This window comes from Abrus precatorius, unplaced genomic scaffold, assembly GCF_003935025.1.
Source record: "Abrus precatorius isolate BTA unplaced genomic scaffold, Abrus_2018 Scaffold10, whole genome shotgun sequence".
Taxonomy (NCBI): Eukaryota; Viridiplantae; Streptophyta; class Magnoliopsida; order Fabales; family Fabaceae; genus Abrus; species Abrus precatorius.
Genome location: NW_020874292.1, coordinates 22,994,425 through 23,021,953, shown reverse-complemented (window position 1 = coordinate 23,021,953; position 27,529 = coordinate 22,994,425). Strand labels below are relative to the sequence as shown.

The following is a 27,529-nucleotide window of genomic DNA, read 5'->3' as shown; positions in this document are numbered from 1 at the left end:
TTACCTTAATTTTTAAATATAAGGTATAATATGCACTAGAAAAAAATGTCTTTTTAATTTTTTAAAATTTGCGTATATAATAATTCATTATTTTCTAGTTACAATCCATTAAAATGATAGGGACTAAAAATCAAAAGAAAAATAAATTAGATCATACAAAATTTAGCATCTCAATAAATGTTTTATATTTACATTTAATGATTTTTATTTTTTGGTGTTTAATTTGTATGGGTCTTAAGATAAACTCATTAAACCAATTGGTATATATATAATATATATATATATATATATATATATATATATATATATATATATATATATATATACTTACATTGATGTAAAAAGATTCTTTTCATATATATATATATATATATATATATAAGGGTAAAAATAGTACATTAATTAATATAAATTAATTAAATTCTTTAAAATATAAGAGTGGTTTTTGTTAAAAATCTAAGGCATTTTTATGAGCTACATCTCAATGTACTCTAATTGACATGAGTCCTGCAGGATAAAATGAATTTAACATGAAATAAGAAATCAAGACTAAAAGTAAAGTGTTGATAAATCATGTACAATATATTTTTTTTATAACAACTAAAAATGAAAAAAAGGTTAAGGATTTCTTTCTTTCTTTTAACAATTATATTATACACAATAATTTTTGTATTTTTTTTTGTGTTTGTTAAGTGAGATATGCACTTATAAAATTAATTCGCACCTCAAAAATTATTTAGTAAAACTAATGTTTAAAAAATTAAATCAATTATTAAATCGGTGAAGAATTATTTCACAATTCATTCATTTAACAATATGATTAAATAATTAGTGATAATTAAATGCATAAATTAAATATCATATTATAAAAATATATTAATATAAAGTTATAAAAATTAAGTTAAGTAAAATTTAAATTAAAAAAATTATATTATATATTCTTTAACATAAAAATTAATAATAAAAGCTTAAATAACAACATTTTATCAGTGAGCTTCATACATGATTTTCGTAACGTATTGGACCTTTTTTCTATTAGTAAATTAAAAGTTTGAAAGAAAAAAAAAATTGTGGCGATTATTCAATACTACTAATTTTGGACAGATTCAATTAAGTAAATAAAATACTTGATCAGTTTACCTATTTTCTAATTACATCTACTGGTCCAATTTTTAAAGATGGAATAAAACAGAAATTGTAAGTAGAGTTACAAACTTACAATGGGTCTCTTTTCCCAACTTTTGACAATTAATTTGGTTCTTACACTTACACATACGAAGATACTTGATTTAAACAGATTCTCGTGTGCAATCGTTAACGTAGCTTTCAGAGTTTTGCGCATAGTATTTATTTCCTTAATCAATCACTGTTATATCACTTTCATGTTACAATGAAAACCCCAAAGAAGAACCCTATTTGCTTGTCTGCAGACTATAAAGAATAATGAATAGCTTTGTGTCTGCTTCCTACTTACTTTCATTGAAATCGATCGTAGAAAAAGGATAAAAAGTCTCTTACCATCTATCATATATCATAGTGTATACTAAATTCACATCTAATTATTGGTCTTATAAACTCCGCTTTACAAACAGAAAAACATATATGCCCTATTCGCTACCTAAGAATTAAGCTACATTTTCTCCAAATAATAGAACAGTATATGGTAACAGAAAATGCCCTATTTCTATAATTTTTTTCAAAAATTCCATATTTTATATAATAAAAAAAGCGCCCAAATTCAGTCACTTAACCAATAAGATAAACAAAAACCAAAAAAAGAAAGATGGGAGTCCATGTTCCTGAGAGCATCAATGGCCCAAATGGTTTAATCAGGTGGCCCAGCTGCCCCGTGACAGTGCAACACGTGTCCTTTTAACAAAAGTAATGGCAATTAACTAACCAACAATTGATTTGGCTGGTTAATGTTCGATTACGAAACTAAAATCACGTGGTTGCTGGCTCCACCTGTTTCAGCAAAGCATGAACACGAGAATATATTATATTGATCATTAATCAGTTTATTTATTTTAGGTGGCGTCTTAGTTGGACATAATTGACTCAACCCAGAAATTTAAGTGAGTTCAACTTAGATTTAATTCGCTGTGTCGTTTTCATATGTGTCCGACAAACATTCTTTGTTTTGTCCTCTTCACCAAACCGACCGACCAAGATTGATTTCCATTCACACTACTCTTTTAATCTTTGAATATATTGTAAATGCAATCACCATTTTCAATTGTGATATCTTACCCTAATCGTGCCTTAATTATATATCTGCATGTGACCTTTGGGTTTCTTATTTCCAATAATAATTTAATCCCGTGACTACCAAGTTGGAGAAATTATTACCCTGTGATTATTCTTAGCCATTCATTCATTCATTCATGTGCCTAATTTATTTCATCCATTTGCCTTGACTTTCTTAGGTAGGTGCTCACAAAATGCAGTTAGAAAACAAAATGGCTAAATAAACAAGTGCAAATTAGTTGTTTTAATTAATTAATTTAATAGTTCATACAGTGTAAATTGTATGAATCAAAGATGAAAAAAAAGCATTTCGTTACATTTGTCTGCACTGAGGAGATTTCTGAAGAGTTATACATCAGGGTAAAGAAAGAAAAGGCATCCCGCTTATTTATGTTTTATCCAAAATTTTTCTTTGCTTTTTTGTTTGTTTGGATGTTTCTTCTTTTGTCATTGTGCTAATCGCATTATTGATATTCAAAATTCCAAGTATGACATTATTGAACACGTTCCTGTCATTGTATTAATCAAATGCTTCTGTGCGACTCTTCGGTTATTCTTTGCCCAAAAGTGTCGAGGCTGGTATCGATCCATTGTTTAAGAATTCGTGTCAAGACATTCAAATATGACACCACCTAGTAGTCATTTAAAATGTCTGTATCAGCTGTTTATATATAGTATTTTACAACACACACACACACACACACACTAAAATTATTTGTTTTTAATGTTCTAAAATTGGCGTAATTTATTTTGGCAATAATCTCTTGAAAACTACAAAGCATTAGCAGGCCCTCTAAAATACTTATAAATAAGGTTTTTAATTTTTTTGTTAGTTTATTTAGGTTACACAAATATTTAAGATAGTAAAGAACATAATTTCAGTAATTGCTTTAACTGAGGTGAATAATAATTTAGATAAAGATTATAGGTATAAATTTTGTTAACAACTAGTTAATATATAATTGCTAACATGAGATGATTTCCAAGAGAATTCCCTTGTTTTAAGGTTTCAAAGGTTCAACTTATTTAACTCATGTTTTTTTGACCTGATATTTGTTTGACTCGGGGTGGTTGTGATGTCTCTGACGATCAAATCCTGTAGTACACTTGCACCCGTTCATCAAAATAATTCCTAGAATTTGAGTTATCCTATCTAACATCCAAACAAGTGAATACTATATCACCTAAAATGCTGCACCAAACTCTCCTCTTGGCAAAACAAAATTAAGCACAAGACCAATTTTATGCTTTCATATAAAGAACAAATTATGCGAGAGCAACAAGCCAAAACTTCAATATTAAATATTGTGCCTAGCTAACATGTCATGGATGCTTCGATTAACACCAATAGCCCATAGGCATGAGACCTACACGTGCATGTAACATACTGATGTACCCAACTTGCTACATGTAATCACATGACATAGGTCCATAGAACACCACTACATCCACTCTTTTCCCTTGTGTCCCACAAGAAACCATGTGTTGCCAACTGTTTTTAACCTTCCTAAGAATCTTAGGCCCCACTATTACCACCCTTCCCTTACCCCTAATGCCAATCAATTAAGAAAAACAAGACCGTAGTGTACTTGCCTTCTTTTTTGCTAGCTTAGTGTTTGCATTGATGGCCAAGTTTGCTACTTAAATTATTAGAGCGTAGCATCATGCACATCTACGTTCCTTTTACAGCCAAAATACAAAGCACTTTCAATGGCCTAAAACCATCCACGTGTCAACCACCCACCTTCACCTTAGGGGTTAAGCATCTCTCTATTTCCTCTTCTATAATACTTGTGTGGAGAGAACTAAAATTGAAGTTGTTACCATAGTTTGCATACATTTTATGGGATTGCCTCCACTACTACCACCCCCCCACAAGTAGCAATCAAACCCCTTTCCCTCTCTCTTTCACTGCACACAAATTCTAGTAATTTTTTCTGATCATCTTGTTATAATTATTGATCCTTTACAGATAGATAAGATCATAAATAGGTATTAGATATAGACAGATTAGAGAAAAGACATGCTCACTCCTCCACAGCTTCCTAGGCCTTTCCTTCTATCAAACCACACTCATTCATCAATTTCCTTAGACCTTCACACGGTTGGTGCTATAAGCAGAAATCTGATCCTCTTGTTATCCTTCAGATTCATTTCTCTACTGACACCTCGATCAAAGGGATAAAATTTGCCACCTTTCTCATCTAATTGCAGAGAGAAAAAAAGAACTTGGCTTTGATCCTATTGTTTCTACTTACTACTACTGCTACTACTACTACTTCTGCTTTCGGTGAGGTGAATTTAAGCCATGGGTTTGAGTTCTAAGCAGGTTTCAAGTACAGGACTTGATTGGAACCAGACCTTGTTGCAGGCTCAAAACTTGGAGCTCCCAAAGCCTCCTCCTATGAGGAAACAACAACAACAACAACAACAAACTCAGCAATCAGAACCTTTGAAGTGCCCAAGATGTGATTCTACTAACACCAAATTTTGTTATTACAACAACTACAATAAGTCTCAGCCTCGGCATTTCTGCAGAGCTTGTAAGAGGCACTGGACTAAAGGTGGAACTCTGCGCAATGTTCCTGTAGGTGGTGGCAGGAAGAATAAGCGAGTCAGGAAATCAACCACTCCAACAACCACTGTCACCACTTCTATTAGTACCACCACCTCAAATGGCAACATGGATGCTGAATTGAGTACCCACATCACAATTCCTCCTCTTTCAGTGGGTGATCAGAAAACCATACCCTCCTCACTCTATCAATCCTTGCTGCCACAACAGAATCTGTTGAGTACCAAAGACACAGAAGGTAAAGACTTTGGTATTGGTAATGGCATCTTTCTGAGTTCAACTGTGCCTTTTCCTCAAAACCAAAGCCTTCTCTTTCCCTTCTCAACCTCAAACTCTTTTGATACAAACCCTTGTGCAATATCAGCCTCTTTGAGATCCTCAAGTGTCTATAACTATGGTGAAGAGTTTAAAACAATGGAGGAACCAATCATCAACAATATAATGCCTAGCACAAGTGGCACTAACACACATCCATGGGAGATACCTGCAACAAATACTGCCTTGGAAATGCCAAACTATTGGAATTGGGAGGATATTGATTCGTTGGTCTCAACTGATCTTAATGTTCCTTGGGATGATTCTGATATCAAACCCTGAGAAAAGAGGAAAAAAAAAAAAGAAAAAAAGAAAAATAGAAGCACATGGTAGTGTCCATAGATTAGTTATTTAATTGGGGTGTTTTGTGTTTCATACAGAGTAGTACGTGAGAATGTTTTCAGATGGAACATATTATGATATCCACTGGTTTTTCTGCACATGTAATTCTTACAAAGAGCAGTGTTTGGAGCTGTCTTATTTTAGTTTCAGCTTCAGATTCAAGCAAAAGGGTCCAATTAACTGTAACCCACTGTGTTTGCCTGTTCATCTCTCTATCGTTTCCTCTAATAAAATGGTATATTAATGTATGCAACTTCAAGTAGCTTAACATTATTCACAAGTATAGGGAATTTTGTTTATTTTAAATGTTTTCTGAATGCTTTGTGATAGGGATGGATGACTATTGATATGGGGTCTGCTCCAGCACAACTGAACTGACAGAATGTGATGGAAGATTCGTGTGGATATGTATATATGAATATGTTGGAATGACATAACATGGATTTGATTGCACACGATTCATCACCACCACTTGTTGAGAATCATTTTTTGGTCCTGGGCCAGAAGAATTTCGGTTGCAGAGTAGTTTATTGATTTTATGATATTCTGTTACTATTATATACCTCAGGGATTGTTTATCTGTGAGCTTATAGTTCACATGGTGTTTTCACCTTTCTTCCTGTTTAATAGAACAGTGTATGGTATTTTGGCCCACCGTATTTTCAAGGTTTGTTTTTGCTTGTCGTTTCTTCTATGATTGCATAGCTATGAACCAAGGTATACCCCTTCAAAATATGAATCATGTGTAACCTAACAACATTATTTGATCCGTTTGAGCATTAATAAATGCTCATTAGCTTGAAAATATTGACTCTCACTCCGTAAATTAGGGGCAGTAAGAGATGAATCAAATAGTGCAGAAGGGTAGAGTTTTTTTTTACTACACATGTGTACCATTCTATATAAATACTATCACAACTTTTATTTTATTTGTTTAGAACTATCTCGATTTTGAATATATGGTATCTTTTTCCTACCTTAATTTATGTAACAGTGATGTTAATAAAATAATCACAAACAATGATTAAAAAATCACAAGTAGCCACTTGCCACGACTGCAAATTTGACCATATTCAGGCTAGCCCGGGTGTTTCTCTCTTCTTCCATAGCAGTCTCGTTGTTATTCGTTAACTTGGTTCTTGATTTGGTTACTAGTTTCAGTCTTAATCATGAAGTAGCAATAGCTGATGCTCATTCTTATTTACCAGTTAAAGCCTTGCACTATGGTCTAATTTCCTACATTGGCCTAAACTGGTCACTTGATATTTATCTTACCTCAATTTCAAAAGGAAATATTAAATGATACTTTGAAAAGGGTTACTTTGGTGTATCTCACTTCAAAGATTTACTCAAGAATAATAAATGATTTAAATGTGGATGGAAAACAACATTGAGTTTCTGATTTTATTTAATTAATTAATTTATTTTTAAACATTAACATTTTATTAAAGACATTTAGAGTATAAAAGGTACTATAACCCATTATAACTCTAAAGAAAATTAACAATACATATCAAAGGATTATTAGTTTAATTTACAATTGATTTTTGCAAAGACCTTCCTGTAAGCGACTATTAAAATACATTTTTCAAGCATTTAGTCTAAGCTTTAGCCTTTACAGAATTATTTTTTATTCATGAATGACTTTTGTTCTCATTCGGAAAACTAGAAATCCCACTCCTGTTATGGATAAGTGAAAATTAATTTGTAAACTCTAAAAAATGATAAAATATATCAAAGAATAAAAAAAACATTTTAATACTTAAATAAATTTTATTTTTCATTCATTAGTTTAGTTTCCTTCCACAAAAATATAAGTACTATCCGATTCCACCTGCATTAATTTTATGTTTAATACAGTGTTTAGATAACAGTAATCACATGTGTGTGTATATATCTTTCTCTGATACAGGGTCTAGTTAAAATAAGTAAATACACAGAGAAATAAAACCGTCTATTATTAATTATTTTGAGTCTTTGTATGATAGTTTAATTTTAATATTGCCAAGTTATAAATTCAAAATGAATCAGTAAGTTTTTTTTAATTGTATTTTTAGCCATATTTATTACTGCTTGTAAAAACAAAATTTGTTTTGTTCTATTTCTACTTCTATGTTTAGGTGGGGTGGCATAATTCTTACAAGCAACCTGCGACCTATTGATTTCATTTTCAAGGTGCAGCAAAACGTTTGAAACTTAAGAAGTTGACTTATGGCCAATTCACTTTTGTTTTTCGCTAAATAAAGAAATGACAATAACTTGTTACTTAATCCTTCAATTGTCTTGAAACTAGAGTGGACAAAATAGTTTGTTCTTACCTTCAAATACTTTATTCATTTGTATATTATTTGTTGTATTTCTTACTATCCTTTTCTTTTTATCATGACGTTAATGTATGCATTGTTCAGACTTTCGAATTTAAAACTGAGATATCAACAAATTATTACCATTTTTCAGTTTTTTAAAATTTAAGAAAATTAAAAGAAAAGGAGAAATACACATTTATAAGACATTGGGAAACATAGTTACTAAAAAAAAGGTTAAATTAATAAATTTATTTCTAAATTTGGTAAAAAAATGATTGTAAAATCGACTGATTGACTTGCTTTAGGGTATAAATAGATAACGTTCTTATAGTACGTAATAACATTTTGAATTTAAAAGGATTTGTAAATTCTTATAAAGCCCAGTAACTTAACCCCTGAGTTGTTTGAAGGTTTTTCTTTTTTGGATTTCAACTTTTCCCAATTAAAAAAAGAGTGGCAGTTCCTTTAATTTTTAGCTCCAGATAATGCCAATTCATGAAAGTTAAGAATAAAGAATCAAATTTAACTAGCTTGTATTTCTCATGTATAACGTGGGTATTTATGAAAAATAAAAAATAACAAATTCATATTTAAAAGTATATATTAGGAAAAAGTAAATTAGAATTAGAGTTTTAATTTGAGTATGATATGTATATATCAGGAGATAATTTATTTGAATTAAAGATTCACTTTTGATAGTAAATATTAGAGGATAAGTAAAGTTTTTGGTTTTGGTAAAAAAAAATGCTTCTGATTACTTAAAGAATTTTTAAATTTAAATAATATTTTTAATAATTTTTCACTAAATTTAAGCATTAAGATATTTTAAAATTTAATCCATACTTTTTAACAAATTTCACTAATCTATTTCTTTTTAAACTGTTTTGAAAACTTTCTTAAAAAAATTGTAAAACTCATTTTTCTTTTAAAATAAACTCACCCAATGATATTTTCGGTAAATCTTTTAAAATAATCTTGACAATTTATATGAATAATTAATTAAAATACAAGGTTTTGTGATAAATATCTAATTAAATAATAGATAAATCAAGATTTATCTTGAATTGAAATCTTTATATATCTGGTATGGTATGAGATTATATATATATATTCTTCTAATTCACTGAGGTTGTGTTTGAATAGAGGGTTTTAAAATTATAAATAAATATAAAATCAATGATGAAAGATGTTTAAAATGAAAGTTAAATATGAAAAAAGTTCTAAACATTAAATACAAAAATTAAGTATAATAGAGATATTTTTAAACTGTTTCTAAGAATAAATTATTTTAAAAAAATTTAATTAACATAAAAATTATCTAATTAAAATTTTGCAATATTTAAAAAAAAAATTCTTATTATCCAAATACATAAAATTTAGTATTTTTAAAATACTCTACACAACTTAGTAATATAATATTTAAAATAATTTTTATCGATCAAATGATTGAATAATAGTAATATATGACCTTAATTATTTATCAACTTTTAAAAAATGAATAAATATAAAAATATAATTAAAAAATCTTTATTTTTATATATTTTAAAAATGTTGTTATGTTAATTTTAATATATATGAATAAAATATTATATAGTTTTAAATTAATTTAAAATTTTAAAAAATGATATATGTAATTGAAATTTTTAATCTAATGATTAATTTTAAAAATAAATTATTTAATATAAAATTATTAAACTGTAAAAGAATAAGTAAATTATCCAAACTTGATCTTTGAGGGTTGCACAAGTTTTCTTAAACCTTACCTTGGTTTCTTTGGTATTGAGATGGAGAGAGATTGGGCAAATTTAGGAGCACTTGCTCAGTGTTTGATTATTGACAAATTGGAAGAAGGAATAGATCATGTGTGGTTTGGTGTCGTGTACAATAATTGGTGGTCGTCTGCAAAGCTTAACCACCAATTCAATAGCAATGTATTGGCCATGCTAATGATGGAAAATGCAGAAAGAAAAGGAAAGAAAAGTAAGACATATTTGTTTGGCATTTCATCTGCAAGAGTGTTCCCTTTCTGTTACCCGTGCATTATGTTCAGAGATGTTGTGGCTCCACTCATGGCTTTCTTGCATTCATAAAATGATGGTAGTAATGTCATTACATTAATTAATTAATTAATTAATCCTTTTAATAATAATGCAACTCCTATTTCTCAACCACCCCTCGATTATTCCTTGTTAGTACACAAGGTTACTTTATCTTGTGACCCTACAACAAGCCCCAATGATTATGTGGTTGCAACAACTGGCCTAGATTCTCTAGCTTTCATAAGGGCATCCCAAAAGTGTTGGACTTATATAAACTATAATTACCACTTTAATTACATCACTGATTTTACATTTTACAAATGTTTAATATATGTCGTTAATTCATTGAATACTATTATGTCTTTCAATCCTTGTTTTGGTCGTGAGAAGATACTTCCAAATATTGTCTTCCAAGGAAGCTATGAAGCATTTTCCCATTGGCTTTATCTACGGAAATCATTAGAGGGGAACTTGTCGGTGGTGAAATTTTTGCACCCGTTGGAAATGGATGTGCAAAGTGGGAAGCTTGTGAGAGTGTTGGAACTTGATAGTTTGGGAGACAATGTTCTGTTCATAGGTAAAAGAACGGTTCAATTTCTGTGTCGGCTTCGTATCTCTCTAATTCTCTAAAAAAGAATTCAATTCACTGCACAGCATTTGATTAGGCTATGTATACTGTGAAGGATGGGACCTTGGCCATAGTTACATTGGCCCACCTCCATCTTGGGTTATTCCAACGTTCTAATGGGATTGATGAGTTCAACTTTTTAAGTATTTTATTTTTGTTCAATTTTAATAATCATTAGTTCTTTGTTTTGTTTATTTTTCATGTTGATATTTTTAAAAAGTGGTCGATTGTATCTTTTTGCTTGCCAAATGAACAACTAATCTTTTTAGTCATCGTTATTATATACCGTGATATCTTCAGCTCATCTACTTTTGCTTGCATGGCAGCCATAAAAGATTATTTGATGAATGACTTAAGTGGAACAGATAATGTAAAGATATTCGTTGGTATCATTAAGGTTTTTTTTTTTTTTTTTTACAAAAATATCATAATAGTATAGTTTTCAAATAAATAATTTACCTGAGCAGGCAAAATGAACATTAAAAATGATGCAAGACTTCTCTTAAAAGAACGCAATAAGATTATAATGAGACGTGTGACAAAAGCATATTGATTGTTTTTTATCAATAGATACCACTAAATCAGATGTTGATATGTGTTGCGTATGCACAAGTTACTTAAGTGAAATAGACACTACTGACATTACATGTGTTACGCATGTACAATTGTTGTGTTGAAAAGATGTTACTCTTGTGGTTGTGTTACGTGTTTGTGTGCAAATGAAACAATTTAATTTTATATGGTCGATTTCCTTTTATTCGGCATTATCTTGGGAACAGCACAAGATTTTGGTTTGTGGAAAGCTTGAGTGGAATTGGGAAAGGGACAACAATTTTTTTTCCCATGTCTTGGAAAGCACAAGAAATACCAAAAGTAAAGGAATTAACACCAAATGTAAGGTTATTTTTTCAAGTTGAAGCAGGACTTACTTTAACATTAGTGGAAAGGTGGAGATCGGAGATATATATTTTACTTACCTCTTAAAGAATGTACAATTACTTTGCAGATTATTGTTATTCAAATTGGTTTGTATGTTGATGGTTAACTAGTAATTGGAATTAACTTCTAAATTGTGATCGGGCTTTGTTGAAGAGCTATTGAAAATATTACCTCTTGAAGAAAAAAAGCACATTTAATCATTAAACACGAGTTGGTTGCTTTGAGTAATAATTGCAGAACTATCAATGAAATCAATATCAACATATAACTAATGCATTGTCATAACTAATATTTGAAATTCACAATTTTTTTTGACATAAAAAATCTACCTATTATACTTGAAATAATTTCATTCTTTTTAATTTAAAACTAATTTTTTACTTAAATTCATCATAACTAATATTACGCTTTATTTTTAACATATTTCTATTTCCTTTAAACATTAAACCTTCACTTATTTTATAAAATTTACCATCTCAATACTAAACTATAATAATTTGGCTATTTTTTAAATACTATTTAATTAAAATATATTAATAACTAATATATTCAAGTAAATTCATTTAACTGAATTAAAACATTTCAAAAGGACTTACAATAATATTTCATTATGTTAACTAATAATAATAAAAATAGCATACAACTAAAATAATAATAATAAAAAATTAAATTTGAAAAATAATAATATAATGAACTACAAAAATTGCATGAAAAAGATATAACAAAGGAAATGTAAAGAAAAAAATAGAACAAAAAAAAGTATACTAGTCAATTGTCAGGTGGTACATAAATAGCATTGTTATGCAAAATAAATAGGCGTAAATTATTATTTAAACTAAAAATGGTGTTGTTCGTGAACAAGTGTATTCGTTAAAAAGTAATAAAGGGTTTAAAATTAAGTTTCCAATTTATCGTAGAAATTATTTTCAAATACTAAAAATACATCAATTTAATTTTTTTAAACTAAAAAAGTGCATAGTGATTTAGAATAAGAGGAATTTAAATTCAAAGGGGAATTAAAATGACACAAAAATAATTTTTTGACAGAAATTGGATGAGAAGAGCTTAGGGCATATGATTTCACCTATTACACTTTCTATGTTCTCTTTAGTTTAATTCCAATACTAGTTTTTTAAATGTTTACCAACCACCCATATTAGTTTGTTAATTTAATAATGGTTGTAAGAGAATAATTAAATTTGATCAACTTAACCCTTTGTCTCATTTTTTTTTATAGTTTTATTAATTACATGTGATATGTCCACCTACGATGTAACTAATTATGAGATGCTAAGAGTGATTAGTTCTTAACATGCATAAGTCAATTCGATAGGATAAAAACTAAATATTAAAAAAAGAAACCAACATCGTTATTAAACATAAAATTATATAGAGTATGTAATAAGATATGTCATAGCCCTAACTATAGATTTAGTTACCCATAATAAAATAAACAATGAAAAACATGATAAACAAATCCATAAATACAAAGGAGAATTCAAACTGAAAAGGCCCAAAAGGAAAAAAGGATGAAAATAGCTCTTGTTCTTTAAGGGGCGCTCACTCGCTCAGACTTCAGAAAGATACTCGTCGTTTTTGTCAATGATCTCCAATAACTCTCAATGGTTGATTAAGCTAGAACTTAAGGCAAGAAGATGGTGTGTAGAAGTTGTGTTCCTTCAAGAGCTTTATCTTTTTAAACAAAAATCAATTTTATCCACCATCAGAATCTTTGTAACACCATAATTTAGTTTTCTAAAATAAATTAATTTTGCAGTAAGTGAGAAGAGTGAAATAAATTTCATTCAACTTATTTCTAACACATAGTTCAATAAAGTATTTCAAAATAAGGATGTATTATAAGTTTATATTAAATGATTGCTATAAGATTAATTTAAATAGTTCAGAGTTTTCAAAATAACTTTCTAAGTCCTTTAACAGTTTCATCCATCCCTTCACTGAGTCCGACGCTGATCATTTTAGTCACTTGAAAAATAAATGTAAGGGTGAGTACTCTACACTATCACACACACATACACAAGCACAAAGTCTCACCTTACCCATTCCATACGTTTTCTAACAGAATTCAAATCATTCATCAATAAACACAAGTAATCATTTCACCATTCATTCTCATTCACACACCGATGCGCTCACTGCACCATCAAACAATTCACATGAAATACCCACGTGCGCTCACTGTACGTTAGCTACGCTCACACTGTGACCATAGATTTTTGATGCCCTCAACTTCAAGGACTTATTCAGTGCACACCATGAATGGTTACCGGATAGCTCCCGCTCTACGGATACAATGTGTGCGGTATTGAGCCTTCTAAGCAAAAGTGTTAGTCAAATGCCAAGTCAGAAAGAGAGTGTGTGACCTGTAGTACACTCACGGTTACTGTTGGTATCACTACCACCCTCTCTTTCCCAAGGCATTTCTACCGCCCCATCTTTCATAGAACCATTCATAGTTTTTCCAACATATTTAAACATAATCATATTTAACATGCCATTCACACACATTCTCGCCCATTTTATATTATTCAACATTAATCAATGACATGTCTACACATATATTTACCCATATTCACATTCACCTCATGATATTCATTTCCACACATGGCACATATGCTTACATTCAATTACATTACACTTAAACATCAAATTTCCATAAAAACTCTACCACAATCATGTCACTTCATCACACACAATATCAATCAATGTCTAATATGTCATGCCTAACACGAAATGTCCATCAAAACACATAATCCTACATCCTATCTCAATCACATTGACACACATAGCAAAATAGATGAATTTTAACAAAATAAGATAGGGTAGAGTCTCCCTTACCTCGGATCAAAGACCCAACACGAAATCAACAGTAAAAACGCTCCCCACACAGATTTTCATCCTAGACATATGAAAAACTCAATGAAAAATTGAGAAAATGGAAGAAAGGGATGAAAACCGAAATCTTAACTCTTAGAACTCACCTCCAAGTGCTCCAAACACGATTTCAACTTTCAATCTTGTTCCTAAATGACTTTAGAGGTAGTTTAATTGGTAAAATAGGGTTGAGAATCGAGAGAATCAAAGAAGAGATGAGAGGAAAGGTGGAAAATAGATTTCTCGAACCATAAACCCCTCAAATACCCTATAAGTCACAACACTCTCACTACAACGAGACTCCTTTTTGTTGCAGTAAAAATCTCAGACAAATCTGTACTCTAACTTCTGCAGAATCTCGCTACAGCAAGACTGCACCCAGAAAATACCCTCTCTATTGCCCTTTCACTGCAGCGACAGAACTCTCACTACAGCAAAAACACAACAAAATCACACCTTTCACTTAGGACCTTCTCACTATAGTGAGAATCCCCTTGCTACAGCGAAAATGTTCTTGCAGTATACACTTAACCTACATTTCCAATCCAAAGACAAGTCCACATGCATCTTTCAATCATAATATACAAATATGTACACATCTACATGTATTTATACACATATTCACATCACCACACAAGTCAAATGCACATTCAAACATCTATTTACATATTTATATTAATACTCAAAATATTATCACAAAATCCGAGGCGTTACAATCTCAACCAACATCTTTGTTTTAAATTTCAAATATGAATCTCGATAAATACTTCCGCAAAGTTTAAAATTTAAATTTAAACTTTGAACGCAGTTTTGTTCAACATGGCCATGCATAATCATCCAACACGGTCGTGCTAGATAACGAAGCACGTCCATGTCAAGTACGAAGCACGGTCGTGCTCTCTTGTGGGGACAGCTGGAATTATCTGATTTTTACTCAGAATATTCTCATAATACATCAATGATTCTTTCATGTTTAACTATGAAAATTAACAATAAAATTAGTGTATAACACTCACAAAATAGGCTCCAAGTATATAAATATAGGACATAAAACATATGAAAATATGGACTTATCAGGCGTCTGTCCACTAGGTGCCAATTACGTGCATCTAACATATGATAACATTTTCATGAGTAGTGCCTATCCAATAAGAGCCACTTACACCTACATCTCTAACACGTGACAACTTTCTCAATAATGGCGCATGTCCACCAAGAAACACTTAAATGCATTTGTTATATGACACACACTTCTCCTAAGTGGCACATCTTTAGTCTAAGCCACTTCTTCAAGAGTGACACATGTCGCCTCCTTATGTTAATGAGAGTTTTTTTTTTTTTTTATGTTATTAGGTGTCTTAATTGTTTTTAGCAACACATTTTCAAGAAGAATTTTATAATATCTCTTACTGTTTATTTTTCTACTCTAATAAATTATTTGAAAACTATCCTATTATGATATTTTTTATAATTTTTTTTTGTCTACAAAAGTCAAAAACTCTATTATTAAAGTGCTGTGGATCAAAAACTAAATGAAAACTCCTAAAGACTTGTTTTTTCTCTTTTTGAATATAGTTTTTTGTTTTTAAAAATAAAAAAATTTGTTTATTGATGTAATTTTTAAAAATAATTTTTAATTTTTAAAACTAAATAATAGAATTACTAATAAAGTGTTTTCTTTTTCTTTTTCTTCCTAAAAATAATGAAAGTTTAATTAAAAATAATTTTAAAAACTAATTTATCAAATAAACTTTATTTTAAAAAAAATAGTTTTATTAAATTATTTTAAAATATAACTTTTAAAAAACTAAAAATCAATATTAAATCAAACAAGTTCGAGTCTCGGTTATTCTAAAGCTTAAAACATATTATTCAGAAAAAAATTAAAATATATATATATATATATATATATATATATATATATATATATATATATATAATATTTTTTTTATGGTAATGAGGCTAAAAAAGATAAGAATTTTTTTAAATAATCTTTATGTGTATTCATTTGTATTGAAACGTTGAGTCGCATGTTTAAATCGTAAAAGTATCAACTCAAGTGTATAAGTTATTTCTTTTTATTAAATACTTAATTAGTATTCCGCAGGTATTGAAAAGTATCCATATAAAAACATATTCAAAAGAAGCATAAATTTTATTTCAGTTATTTGTTTCTTACAAACAAACGTTTCTCGTTATATAGAGGATAGAAAATAAAAAAAGTGTCTCTACTTGTTATTACCACATTGCATTTTCCATGTGATAGATGTTATATGAGGATAAATGTTGTATTTTTTATTTATTTTAAATTAAAGTTATTTAAATTAAAATTAAAAATACAACTCTTTTATTTAAAGAATGTATTTAGATTTGAGAAATGAAAATGATTTTGACACCTAACCTCATTTGTTCTGAGAAAATTTATTTTTAAGTAAATTTTAGGAATTAAATAAATTTTAAAATATTTATCTTATTACAAAAATAACAAAACTTAAACAAGATAATTATTTACAAATAAAACAGCTAAATTGAAAATAAAATTAATTACCACTCTGTCAGAAAACCTATTTGGTTGCTTCTTCCCTCCACTGATAATTTTTTTTCTTATTAACAATACCCATGAGTTGATTGCTAGGCAATGGACGGTGTGCTGATTTTCTTGTTATGCTGAGAGCTTAAGATAAACATGTCAACAAAGAATAAATATACTCAAATAATGAAAAGGCTAATTAGAGAGCTACAAAATATTTTTATATTTTATGGTTTTTTTTTTCATTTTCGTAGTTTTCTTATTATTTTTCCTAATTTTATTTAGTTTACTTGGAACATTTTTGTTCTCACTATCTTTAAAGAAGAGCTCCACATTTCAAATTAACGTAAACCTAATTAAGAGAAACCCATTATATAGTGATCCGATATTACGTAAACTCAGACCAATCGGCTAGATCTGCTTTTCTCCTTAGTCTGATCAGTGTAAAAGCGTTTTTGCGCTGATTGTATCCATTTGTAGAGTGCAGTGTACTGTTGATCAGTGTGATCCTTTAGTTTTGGATCGCTATTTTTCTGGGCTTTTTTAGTCTTGGCCCGCTTTGTGAAGTAAGACTGTCGACCAAAACTAAGACCTTTGTTGAACCAAAAAATAAAAAATAGAAATCAAAAGACCTTTAAATTGCTATTTGAAGATTCCGTTATTCCTTGACATTTTTTTATATTTATTAATGAATTGATTAAATTTAATAGATTAGTCTCTTAACTTTCAATTTTATTTTAATTTAATTTTTTAATTTTTTTCTCATGTTATTAGTCCTTTAATTTAGCTTTAAATAAATTATTTTTCATAAAAATATGCTAATTCTGTTAAAAATTTATTTTTATTTTTATTCTTTTTTGTAAACTTTGATAAAAATATAATATATTTTAGCCATTTTTTTACTTACTTTTTTCCTTTCTCTTTCACCTTCCTTATTTATTTTTATCCCTTTACCTTCCATTTACGCTTTTGTGAACCATTTCGTCTTTTTCCTTGACTTCTTCTTCCTCTTCCTCTTCCTACTTTCTCAACAGTGGATTTTATTAACTCAGAGAATTTCAACTTGTTCCCACACTATTTTAAAATACAGGTGCCTATTTCCACAAATCACAATTTAATGAATATTTAAAAAAGAAAAATAAATATTAATTTAAAATTTAACTGGTGCATGCAAGTGGTGAAAGTCACAACAAAAACAAAGGAATATTACAAAAGAGTGATTTTAGCAAATCTTAGTGCTATGTACTAAAAACTAATATGAAAACTAAAGTCAAATCTTCGATCCAGCAATTCATGCCACTCCTGATGATTAATATATTCATCTTAATCTTTCCGATGCAATTATGCTAAGCTCCTACGTAAACACTTCTTTCGTGAAGAAGAAGAAGCTATTAAAGAAAAGGAAACGTGTCATGTGAGAGATATAAAAAAAGGAAAATAGATGAAGAAAGGAAAATAAACAATTACAAATTCACGAGAAATACGAAGATGAATAATTATCTATTAAATTAAAATTTTTATTAAATCTATTAAATTTATAAAAATTAATTAATACTTAACAAGGAAATTTTTTAATATATAATATATTTTTAAACTGTAAATAAATATTAACTCTAAAATTATATATTTATGAGTATTTATTTATCTAAAACTTAATATTTATGATCAATATGTTAATATACATTAATTAATTGATATTTGATGGTAAAGTTTCATTTTAATATATAATATTTATTAAAAATGTAAATAATACTGTCCGTAAAACAATATATTTAAAAATATTTAATTCATTTAAAATAATTTGACATTAATAATTATTAAAATTATATTACAATGATTAGCTTTTTAAACATATTTTATAAAAAAAAATAAACGAAAAAATTTCTCTCTTATTTGCTTGTAAAATAATAATTTGGTAGTTAATATATTTTTAGCATATTTTTATAATTTTTTTATTTTTAAATAATAAACCGTGAATTATTACGAATTAGGTATGAAATTAGAAAATAGATTCTATGCAGTATGCGCACTGCAGCCTTTAATTTCAGACTTGTTTAAGCGAAAATGAAACTACATGCAGCAATTCTCTTTTTTTTCATCTTTTCTTTATATTTTAGCTTTTTTTTTTTCTTCTCTACTCTTTTCTCATCTCCTCTTCTCACTCTACCCTATCTTCTTCCCTTTACCTCTACCTAACCTCTCTCTCCTTTCTCATCTCTTCTCCCCTTAGTCTCGTCCAATCTCTTTTTCTTTCTCTCCTCATCTAAGTTTCTTCCCTTTTATCTCCATTCATTTTTCTATCCTTCATTCTTCATCTAGCCATTTTATCTCTTTCTTCTATTTTTACTCACCTTCCATCTCCTTTATCTCTCTCCCAATCTTACTTTTTCTTTTTTATTTTTATTTTTTTCTTCTATTTTTAGCTTAAGCAAAATTTTTCATTTTTACTTAAATAAAATTTGTTAACTTAAAGAAAAATTATTTTTTAACTTAAGCAATTTTTTTAAATTTAAATTTAAATTAATTTTTACCAATTTTATTTAAAAAAAAACGCACTAGTGCAATTCCTACTAAACTGCAGAATTCAGATCCATGAAATAGGCCGTCTACCTTATTCCATGTTTTGTCTTATATATAGGTTACCAAACGCTACATTTGCACGATTCCCCAAATTTTGTTTGCAGGACCACCGACATCCAAGTTTTAGATAAACTAGTCTGATACCCACCCATCCTTAGGAAGATATGGATGGGACTTATTGACTTAAGAAGATAAGTCTTCCTCATAAATTTATGACGAGCTAACCTGCCAAAATATAAGAAGAAAATAGTGAATAATATACCTCTATTTTTAATCATTAATTAAATATCATGTGAATTTTATTTTTTTATTTTTTATTTAATATTTTTTTTATTTTGTAATTTTTAATATACTTTTATTAATAATTAAAAATTTATTAAAAAAATTGTTAAAAAAAAATATGATTTTAACCTTCTTCGAGAAGAGAAATATTGGTAAGTAGGAGTGAGTTAAGGAGTAAACTCCCTTAAATTTGAACGAAGAAAAGGACGGTTACCCACGTAATCTGAAACAAGATTCATTGACTAACAAGTTATATATAAAGCGACTTAAATAACCATTAGCTTCAAAAAGAAATTACAACGAGTTAAAACCTGATCATATAAACAAAATAATCTTATACATATATAAAGTTAGTGTATTGGATGCATTAAAGCTATGTAACGAAGATTTAACTTAAGGGGAGAAATCGATATAAAGTTAGATTTAAGGATAATCTTATATAAAGTCAGTATCTTGAGTGATATTGATTTTACACACACAAATTTGCACTAAGTTTCATAAAATCTTAGATGCAAGGGTAATTTTCTTACTAAACAAGTACAGAAAAATTGAAATTTAATTATCGCATGTCCAGAGAAAATTATATTACATCCAGAACATGCAATGAATCAGCAGAGAAGACTTTTCTCACAGTTGCAGTTCACATTTAATGACGATGCATGCACTCGTCAAGTCTCGTGAGACAATTTTCGACGATAGTGTATTAAGAACCTTACGTGTAAACCTCGACGATTTGCACATATTTTTGGACTTTGGTGCAGAAAAAATCTCGATGAAGTATCAGACAAAACTTAGTAGAGCTCTAATTGCTTACGTAGCTCTTAAATTCAACCATTCGCAGCTAAATATTTCAATCACGTTTTTCTAATGTCAACGTATTGCCTCTGCCCGTGTTACATTTTTGTTTTAGGCGGGGATCATCAACCACACGCAAGCTGTATGAAAGTTCTTCATGAATTCAATATAAAAGGGGCTCAAAAAGAATTTAAGATATATGTAAACATGGCATCTCTCTCTCATTTACCCTTAGCGTCCACAGTCAATATCTCTTCCAACTCCACCATTCCCTCTTCTTTCTTATATCCATTCTCTCCAAAGCAACACCAATCCTCTAAATATAGAAAATCTAAACCCCATGACATTCCTAGGGTTGCATGCAGTGGTAACCAAAACAACTCAAAACCATCTGAAGGAGAACTACAACAAAATCTTGTAGGACATAGGAGGAACATTCTGATTGGCCTAGGAGGGTTATGTGGTGCTGTTACTCTTAATAACAACCCTTTTGCCTTTGCTTCTCCAGTGTTACCTCCGGATCTAACCACATGCGGTCCACCAGATCTACCCTCAGGTGCAAAACCCACCAATTGTTGTCCACCATCTTCCACAATCATAGATTTCAAGTTCCCTTCTTCGAACCAACCTTTGAGGGTAAGACCAGCCGCACATTTGGTCAATGATGACTATCTAGCCAAATACAAAAAAGCCCTTGACCTCATGAAAAACCTTCCATCTGATGATCCGCGTAGTTTCACACAACAAGCAAATGTCCATTGTGCTTATTGTGATGGTGCCTATCACCAAGTTGGGTTCCCTGACCTTGATCTTCAAGTCCACAGCTCTTGGCTCTTCTTTCCTTTCCACCGATGGTATCTCTATTTCTATGAGAGAATCTTAGGGAGCTTGATAAATGACCCAACCTTTGCCCTACCATTTTGGAATTGGGATGCTCCCAAGGGCATGCAAATTCCTTCCATTTATACAGATCCTAAATCACCCCTTTATGACACACTTCGCAGTGCTAATCATCAACCACCAACGCTTGTAGACCTTGATTTCAGTTTCGATGATCCTAACACCAAAGGTAACATACCCTCCAATCTTACTATAATGTATAGGCAAGTTGTGTCTAATGGAAAAATTCCAAGATTGTTCCTTGGCAGCGCTTATCGTGCTGGGGATGATCCTGACCCTGGTGCTGGCTCAGTGGAGAACGTTCCACATGGTCCTGTTCATGGATGGACTGGTGACAATAACCAACCTAACTATGAGAATATGGGGACTTTCTATTCGGCTGCAAGAGACCCCATTTTCTATTCTCACCATTCGAACATTGATAGGATGTGGTCCATATGGAAAACACTTGGTGGAAAGAGAAAGGATTTCACTGACCCAGATTGGTTAGAGTCTGGGTTGCTATTCTATGATGAGAATAAGAACCTTGTGCGTGTGAAAGTCAAGGATTGCCTTGACACAAGAAACCTTAGGTATGTTTACCAGGACGTAGACATTCCATGGCTAAAAGCTAAGCCCACACCGCGTAGGCCAAGGGTTCAAAAGGTAGCACTTGGACAACATTTTGGTGTTGGTGCAGCACAAGCTGCTGAGACTTCAAGGAGTGTTAAGTTTCCATTGGTTTTGGATTCAATTGTGAGTACTGAGGTGAAGAGGCCTAAGAAGTCGAGGAACAAGAAGGAAAAGGAAGAGGAGGAGGAAGTTTTGGTGATTGAAGGGATTGAGTTTGAGAGGAACATACCTCTGAAGTTTGATGTGTTTATTAATGATGAAGATGATAAGCTGGTTCGACCAGATAATACTGAGTTTGCAGGAAGCTATGTGAATGTGCCTCATTCACATAAGCACAAAAATAAGAAGATCAATACTTGTTTGAGGCTAGGATTGACAGATTTGTTGGAGGAATTAGGAGCAGACGATGATGATAGTGTAGTGGTGACTTTGGTTCCCAAATACGGGAAAGGACTAGTCACTATCAAAGGCATCAAGATAGAGCTTCTTGCTGATTAAAAATCTGTTTCAACGAATGGTGTGTGTTGTGGATAATCTATCATTCCTCAAAGCTAGCATTTCCGATGATATGGGTGGGTCACTAGGACAGAGATTTACTTTATTTCTTATAAATCACAAATACGAAACTTGTGTTAAAATAGACTATATATGCTTTTGTTAATTTGTTGGTATATCCTATATGAAAAATAATTGGTAAATAAAATAATATTGTTTTCAGATTCTTACTCCAAAAAAAATGCTTTTCTATTTTTAAGTGTGCTTTTCTAAAACATTAAATTGTATATTGATCGAATAAATTTGTGAATGCAACTATATATTTTTTATTGGTGTAAAATAATATCTCCCTAATAATCCTGATGGATGATGTGGCCGCTAGTGCACCCAGTCGTCGATAATAAAGAAAAGTATAATATGTACATAGATTGCACTGTTAAATATTAATTATTGATAATTTAATTTAAAGGATTAAAATTAATAGTGAGGAAATAAAAATGTGAAAAAATAATGAGAAAGCTAATTTTGAGAGAGAAATCAAAACTGAAAATAATTTCTAGAACTTTGAGTTCATTGCAATTTATATTCACTGAAATAAAAAAAATAGTTTTCATTATTATGTTTTATAGTTTGTAAAGATGAATTATTTTAAAATAATTTTTGATTCTTTTTAAAATATAATAACGTGTATGATTTAACTATTTTTTTTTTTTTGCTTTTATGATAATTGCATCAAATTAAACTCATTAAAAATTATGATGATTCGATATTTTTTAATTTTAAGTGATGAAATTACATGTGTACCTTGAAACTCCTAGCAATATTTTATAAAATATCTAAAAACATAGTGACTTTTAAAGAAAATCTTATCTCAAGGTTCATTTGAGTCTACTCGTTTGCTTCTTGAAAGTGTTTCACCATTTCTTTAGTGTCATGTTGGACACAATTATATATATCATTATATTTGTCTTTATCCATTTCATCTTTTATTCTCATTCGAATATATCATTTATCTCGTCTTTGAACACTTCATTATGCTCATGTAATTTTCTCTTCTTTTTTAGAAGTTTAGTAAATTCTCTTTTTAATGCATTTATTTCATCTTCCATCATTTTGGACAAAGATGCATCTTCTTCTCTTCCATTTTTTTTTACTACTCTTTTAATATGATTTGAGTCTTCATATCAATCGACATATTGATCATTCAAATAATTTATTTTTCTATTCTTTCTTTTGACATTATCTATTAAGTTTGTCTACATTTACTTTGACACATTTTTCTTCTTCGTCCAATAGTCTTTTTTGTGTTTTCACTCATTGAATCATTAAGGAAGTCACCACTTCACCTAGTGCTTGAGAGAATTCTTTTCCTTGAAAATATTTCTTAAGGGCTTGAATTTGAGCTCTTCTAGCTTCTCTTCATTCCCCATATTGTGATGACGCAATTATGCATGATTTTCCAAGTTCCTTCTCTCCTTTCCTTTTTAACATTTCCCCAATAGCTCTAATCTCTTCTAGGTGCTTATTTGTACCATTTTTAGCATATTGGAAGCTCAACTAGTTCTTCATTTCTTGGCTTTATTTGTGTTCACTTGTCTAAGAGTTACGATCAAAGTATATGCTATACATTCCTTATGTCCCATCAAAGACATGCTTGAAAACTTTTCACAACTGACAATAATATCTTTAGGATGGTACCAAGAACATACCATTGAAAAATATTTTATATTGAATCTTAAGAAGTATTTTTTTTCATGCTTGACCATCCTATTTTTTATTTAGAATAGGATGAAACCTCCTCAGAGGATCTGGCATGTGACCCATATGATTCACTGCATAGAAATGGCTCGTGAACCAAATAAGTAACAGTTGAGAACAACATCCTAACATACCCCCCTTTTTTTCTTATGACATATTTCCATAGAGAGTAATGTATCTGTTAGAATCTCTAGAACCAGATTCACTTTATGTATTTCATATTAGTGAAATATGTCTATAGTGGCTTAATTCACAAAACCTGAGGTGAATAGGAATAAAACCAGTACCTAGATCAATAATGTCAGAGTCTTATTGAATTTGTCCTAATTCCCCTGCTTGAACAAATACTTCAAATTTTCTTCAAAAAGTTTTTCTTCTAACCTTGCATTGATCCTCTACTCTCAAACTCTATTTGCTCTGTGTTTAAACCAATCAAAGTAGCTATTTTTTTTTCTAGATGCCACATAACTTTCTTTATAGAGATATACCTTATTGTCTTCCTTTATTGGTAGTTTTATCATAATTTCTTATTCATCTATGATAGGCACAAGATTCAAAATGGGTAACTTTAAACACGTGAGGTTTGATTTCTAGATTTAGGCTAAAATATTCAATATTGGTGCTTCTATTAGATAGAGAGCAAATTTAAACTTGAGTATGCTTTTTTGGACATATTGTGATGAATTTTGTTCACTTTTCAAAGGTCATTACTCAACATTATGATTGTGATACTTTTCATTGATTCTGATGCATTGGTAGTATCCTTAAACCTCTCTTATTTATTGAATGCTATTGAATCTTCCTAATCTAAAAAGGGGAAAAAGTAAGTAAAATGAGAAATAAAAAAAATGAAATTGATGCCTAATATGTAAGCATAAGCCTAATGAATGCATGATGATTTTGAATAATTGAAAATGATGAGATAAAATGTGACTTAACACTCTTATGAGATATCCTACCAATGTAGGCTTATCACGATGATCATGATTTCACAAAGTGAATGTATTTTCATCATTGTTTTCTTTTATTTTTGGATGAAGAAGAAAGAAAAGAAAAAATTATTATGCTCATGGTTTGCATGTCATGTTACTAAGCTACAATGCTTACTAGGAAGGGAAAAAGAGACGTAAACCTCTCATGTGTCTTATTTTAGGCAAAATCCTATAGTGAGGTATTTTTAAAGTTAAGACTCTAACTTTGGTAGATTGCTATTAGAGATGGAAACAGGTCAGGCCAGGTCAGACTTTACTCTAAACAGGCCTGACCTATAACATAATTATTAGGTCTGAGTCTGACCTATTACTTGTTAAAGGCTTTATTTTAGGTCTGACATGACCTGTTTAAGTGGTATGGCCTGAAGCCTGTTAACAAAGTCTGTTACAAAAAAAAAATAGTAATAAAAATATAAATATTTTATTATCAAATTAGTTTATATATTTTTCTAATTTTTATCTATGTTATTAATAAGTATTACATAATTATAATAATATTTATATAATTTTATAAATAATTTTTAAAATATTATTTAAGTTTTAATTATAAATATTTTATATTAATAAAATTTATATTTATATTTTTCTTGATTTATTTTTTAAAAATTATATAAATAGTAAATATTTTAGTTTTATTTTAGAAACATTTTGTTTGTTTAAATACATCTTATATTTAACAAATAAAGTTATAGTAAAAACATAAAATTGATAAAAAAAAATTAACATTCACACAATTTGTTGAATCAATTAAAAGAAAATTATTATGTTTTAAAAAATAAATAAATTTAAAGTTAATGCAATATATATATATATATATATATATATATATATATATAATGATAATAATAATAACTATTAAATTAAAAAAATAATTACAAAATATTTAATTTTATTTATTTCATTAATTTATTATTTTAAATTAACAAATAAACATAAAATTAACTACATTATAACATTAATGTAATATAGAAAATATTACTAATACAATAAATTAAAACATATACTTATATATTACATATAAATTGATAAATTAACTAATAATTAAATTAAAACACGTGCAAGTTACAAAAATATATATTATTATATAATTTATTTATAATTATATTATTTGCTACATGGTTTGATTTTATATATATATATATATATATATATATATTAATATATTAATATATATTATAATAAATTTTTTATTTTATTTTCTTATAATTTTTTATAAATTTTTCCTTTCGAATAAAATATAATTTATATTTAAGCAATTTCTATTTATTATAAATATAAAAATTATAACATAATATATTAATATAATAATTAAATATTAATAATAATAAAATTAAAAATATGAAAAATTTATTAAAAGAATATTAGTATTTTATTTTTAAATTTTAATTCGTTTAGTTTTGATCGTATCTTATTCTTTTTCAACTTGTTTAAATATAACAAATATAATAATTTATGATTAAATAAATTTATTTTTTAAACACGTGTAATCATGTATAAATATTTTTAGTTTCGAATATAATATAATTTTTATTTATTATAAATAAAAAATTATAACATAATATATTAATATAATAATTAAATAATAATAATAATAATAAAATTAAAAATATAAAATATAAATTAATATAATATTATTATTTTATTTTTAAATATTAGTTACTTTAATTTTGATTACGTTCTAATCTTATTTGAAGTCTTTATTGCTCTTCAGCTTATTCAAACAAATATAATAATTTACTTTATATTTATATTCAAAGTAACTATAGATAATAATAAAATAAGAATAAAAAATAAGTACGATAATAGCTTTATCTCAAATGTATGTGATTGTATTAAGTTTGTGATTTGTTGTGATGTAATGAATACAATCAATAAAACTTTTTATTATAAATTTTATACCAATAAAATTGCTTAAGAAAAGATAAAAAAATAAAATAAAATTTGTATAATATTAAAAATTTATAATAATTGTTGTTATTGAATAATATTAATAAAAATATAATTATTTTATTATCAAATTATTTTACATATATTTAAATTTTTATTTGTGTTATTGATAATTATTAAATAATTATAATAATTTTTATACAATTTTATAAATAATTTTTAAAATATTATTTGAGCATTAATTATAAATATTTTCATATTATAAAATTTTATATTTATATTTTTCTCTACTTAATTTTATAAAATTATTAAATATTTTAATTATTTTTTATGATAATTATATTTTGTTTGTATAAAGGCATCTTATATTCAATAAATAAAATATCAGTAAACACATAAAATTAAGAACAAA

The 27,529-nt window shown here is 28.5% G+C and overlaps 2 protein-coding genes across 2 annotated transcripts; both read left to right on the top strand.

The window, feature by feature from the left end:
- Positions 1 to 4,081: 4,081 nt before the first annotated feature.
- On the top strand, positions 4,082 to 5,936 carry LOC113852494 (dof zinc finger protein DOF1.4-like). Its single transcript, XM_027482783.1, has 2 exons — positions 4,082 to 5,060; positions 5,810 to 5,936. The coding sequence occupies exons 1-2, from the start codon at positions 4,556 to 4,558 to the stop codon at positions 5,824 to 5,826; spliced, it is 522 nt and encodes a 173-aa protein (XP_027338584.1). The 5' UTR covers positions 4,082 to 4,555; the 3' UTR covers positions 5,827 to 5,936.
- Positions 5,937 to 20,661: 14,725 nt separating this feature from the next.
- LOC113873457 (polyphenol oxidase A1, chloroplastic-like) lies at positions 20,662 to 23,062 on the top strand. Its single transcript, XM_027511590.1, has one exon. It carries the CDS (start codon positions 20,681 to 20,683, stop codon positions 22,481 to 22,483), a length of 1,803 nt encoding a protein of 600 aa, XP_027367391.1. The 5' UTR covers positions 20,662 to 20,680; the 3' UTR covers positions 22,484 to 23,062.
- Positions 23,063 to 27,529: the final 4,467 nt, after the last annotated feature.

Bases quoted from the DNA above. Each gene is read 5' to 3' on its own strand.
- LOC113852494 (XM_027482783.1), top strand. From the start codon at position 4,556: ATGGGTTTGAGTTCTAAGCAGGTTTCAAGTACAGGACTTGATTGGAAC.
- LOC113873457 (XM_027511590.1), top strand. From the start codon at position 20,681: ATGGCATCTCTCTCTCATTTACCCTTAGCGTCCACAGTCAATATCTCT.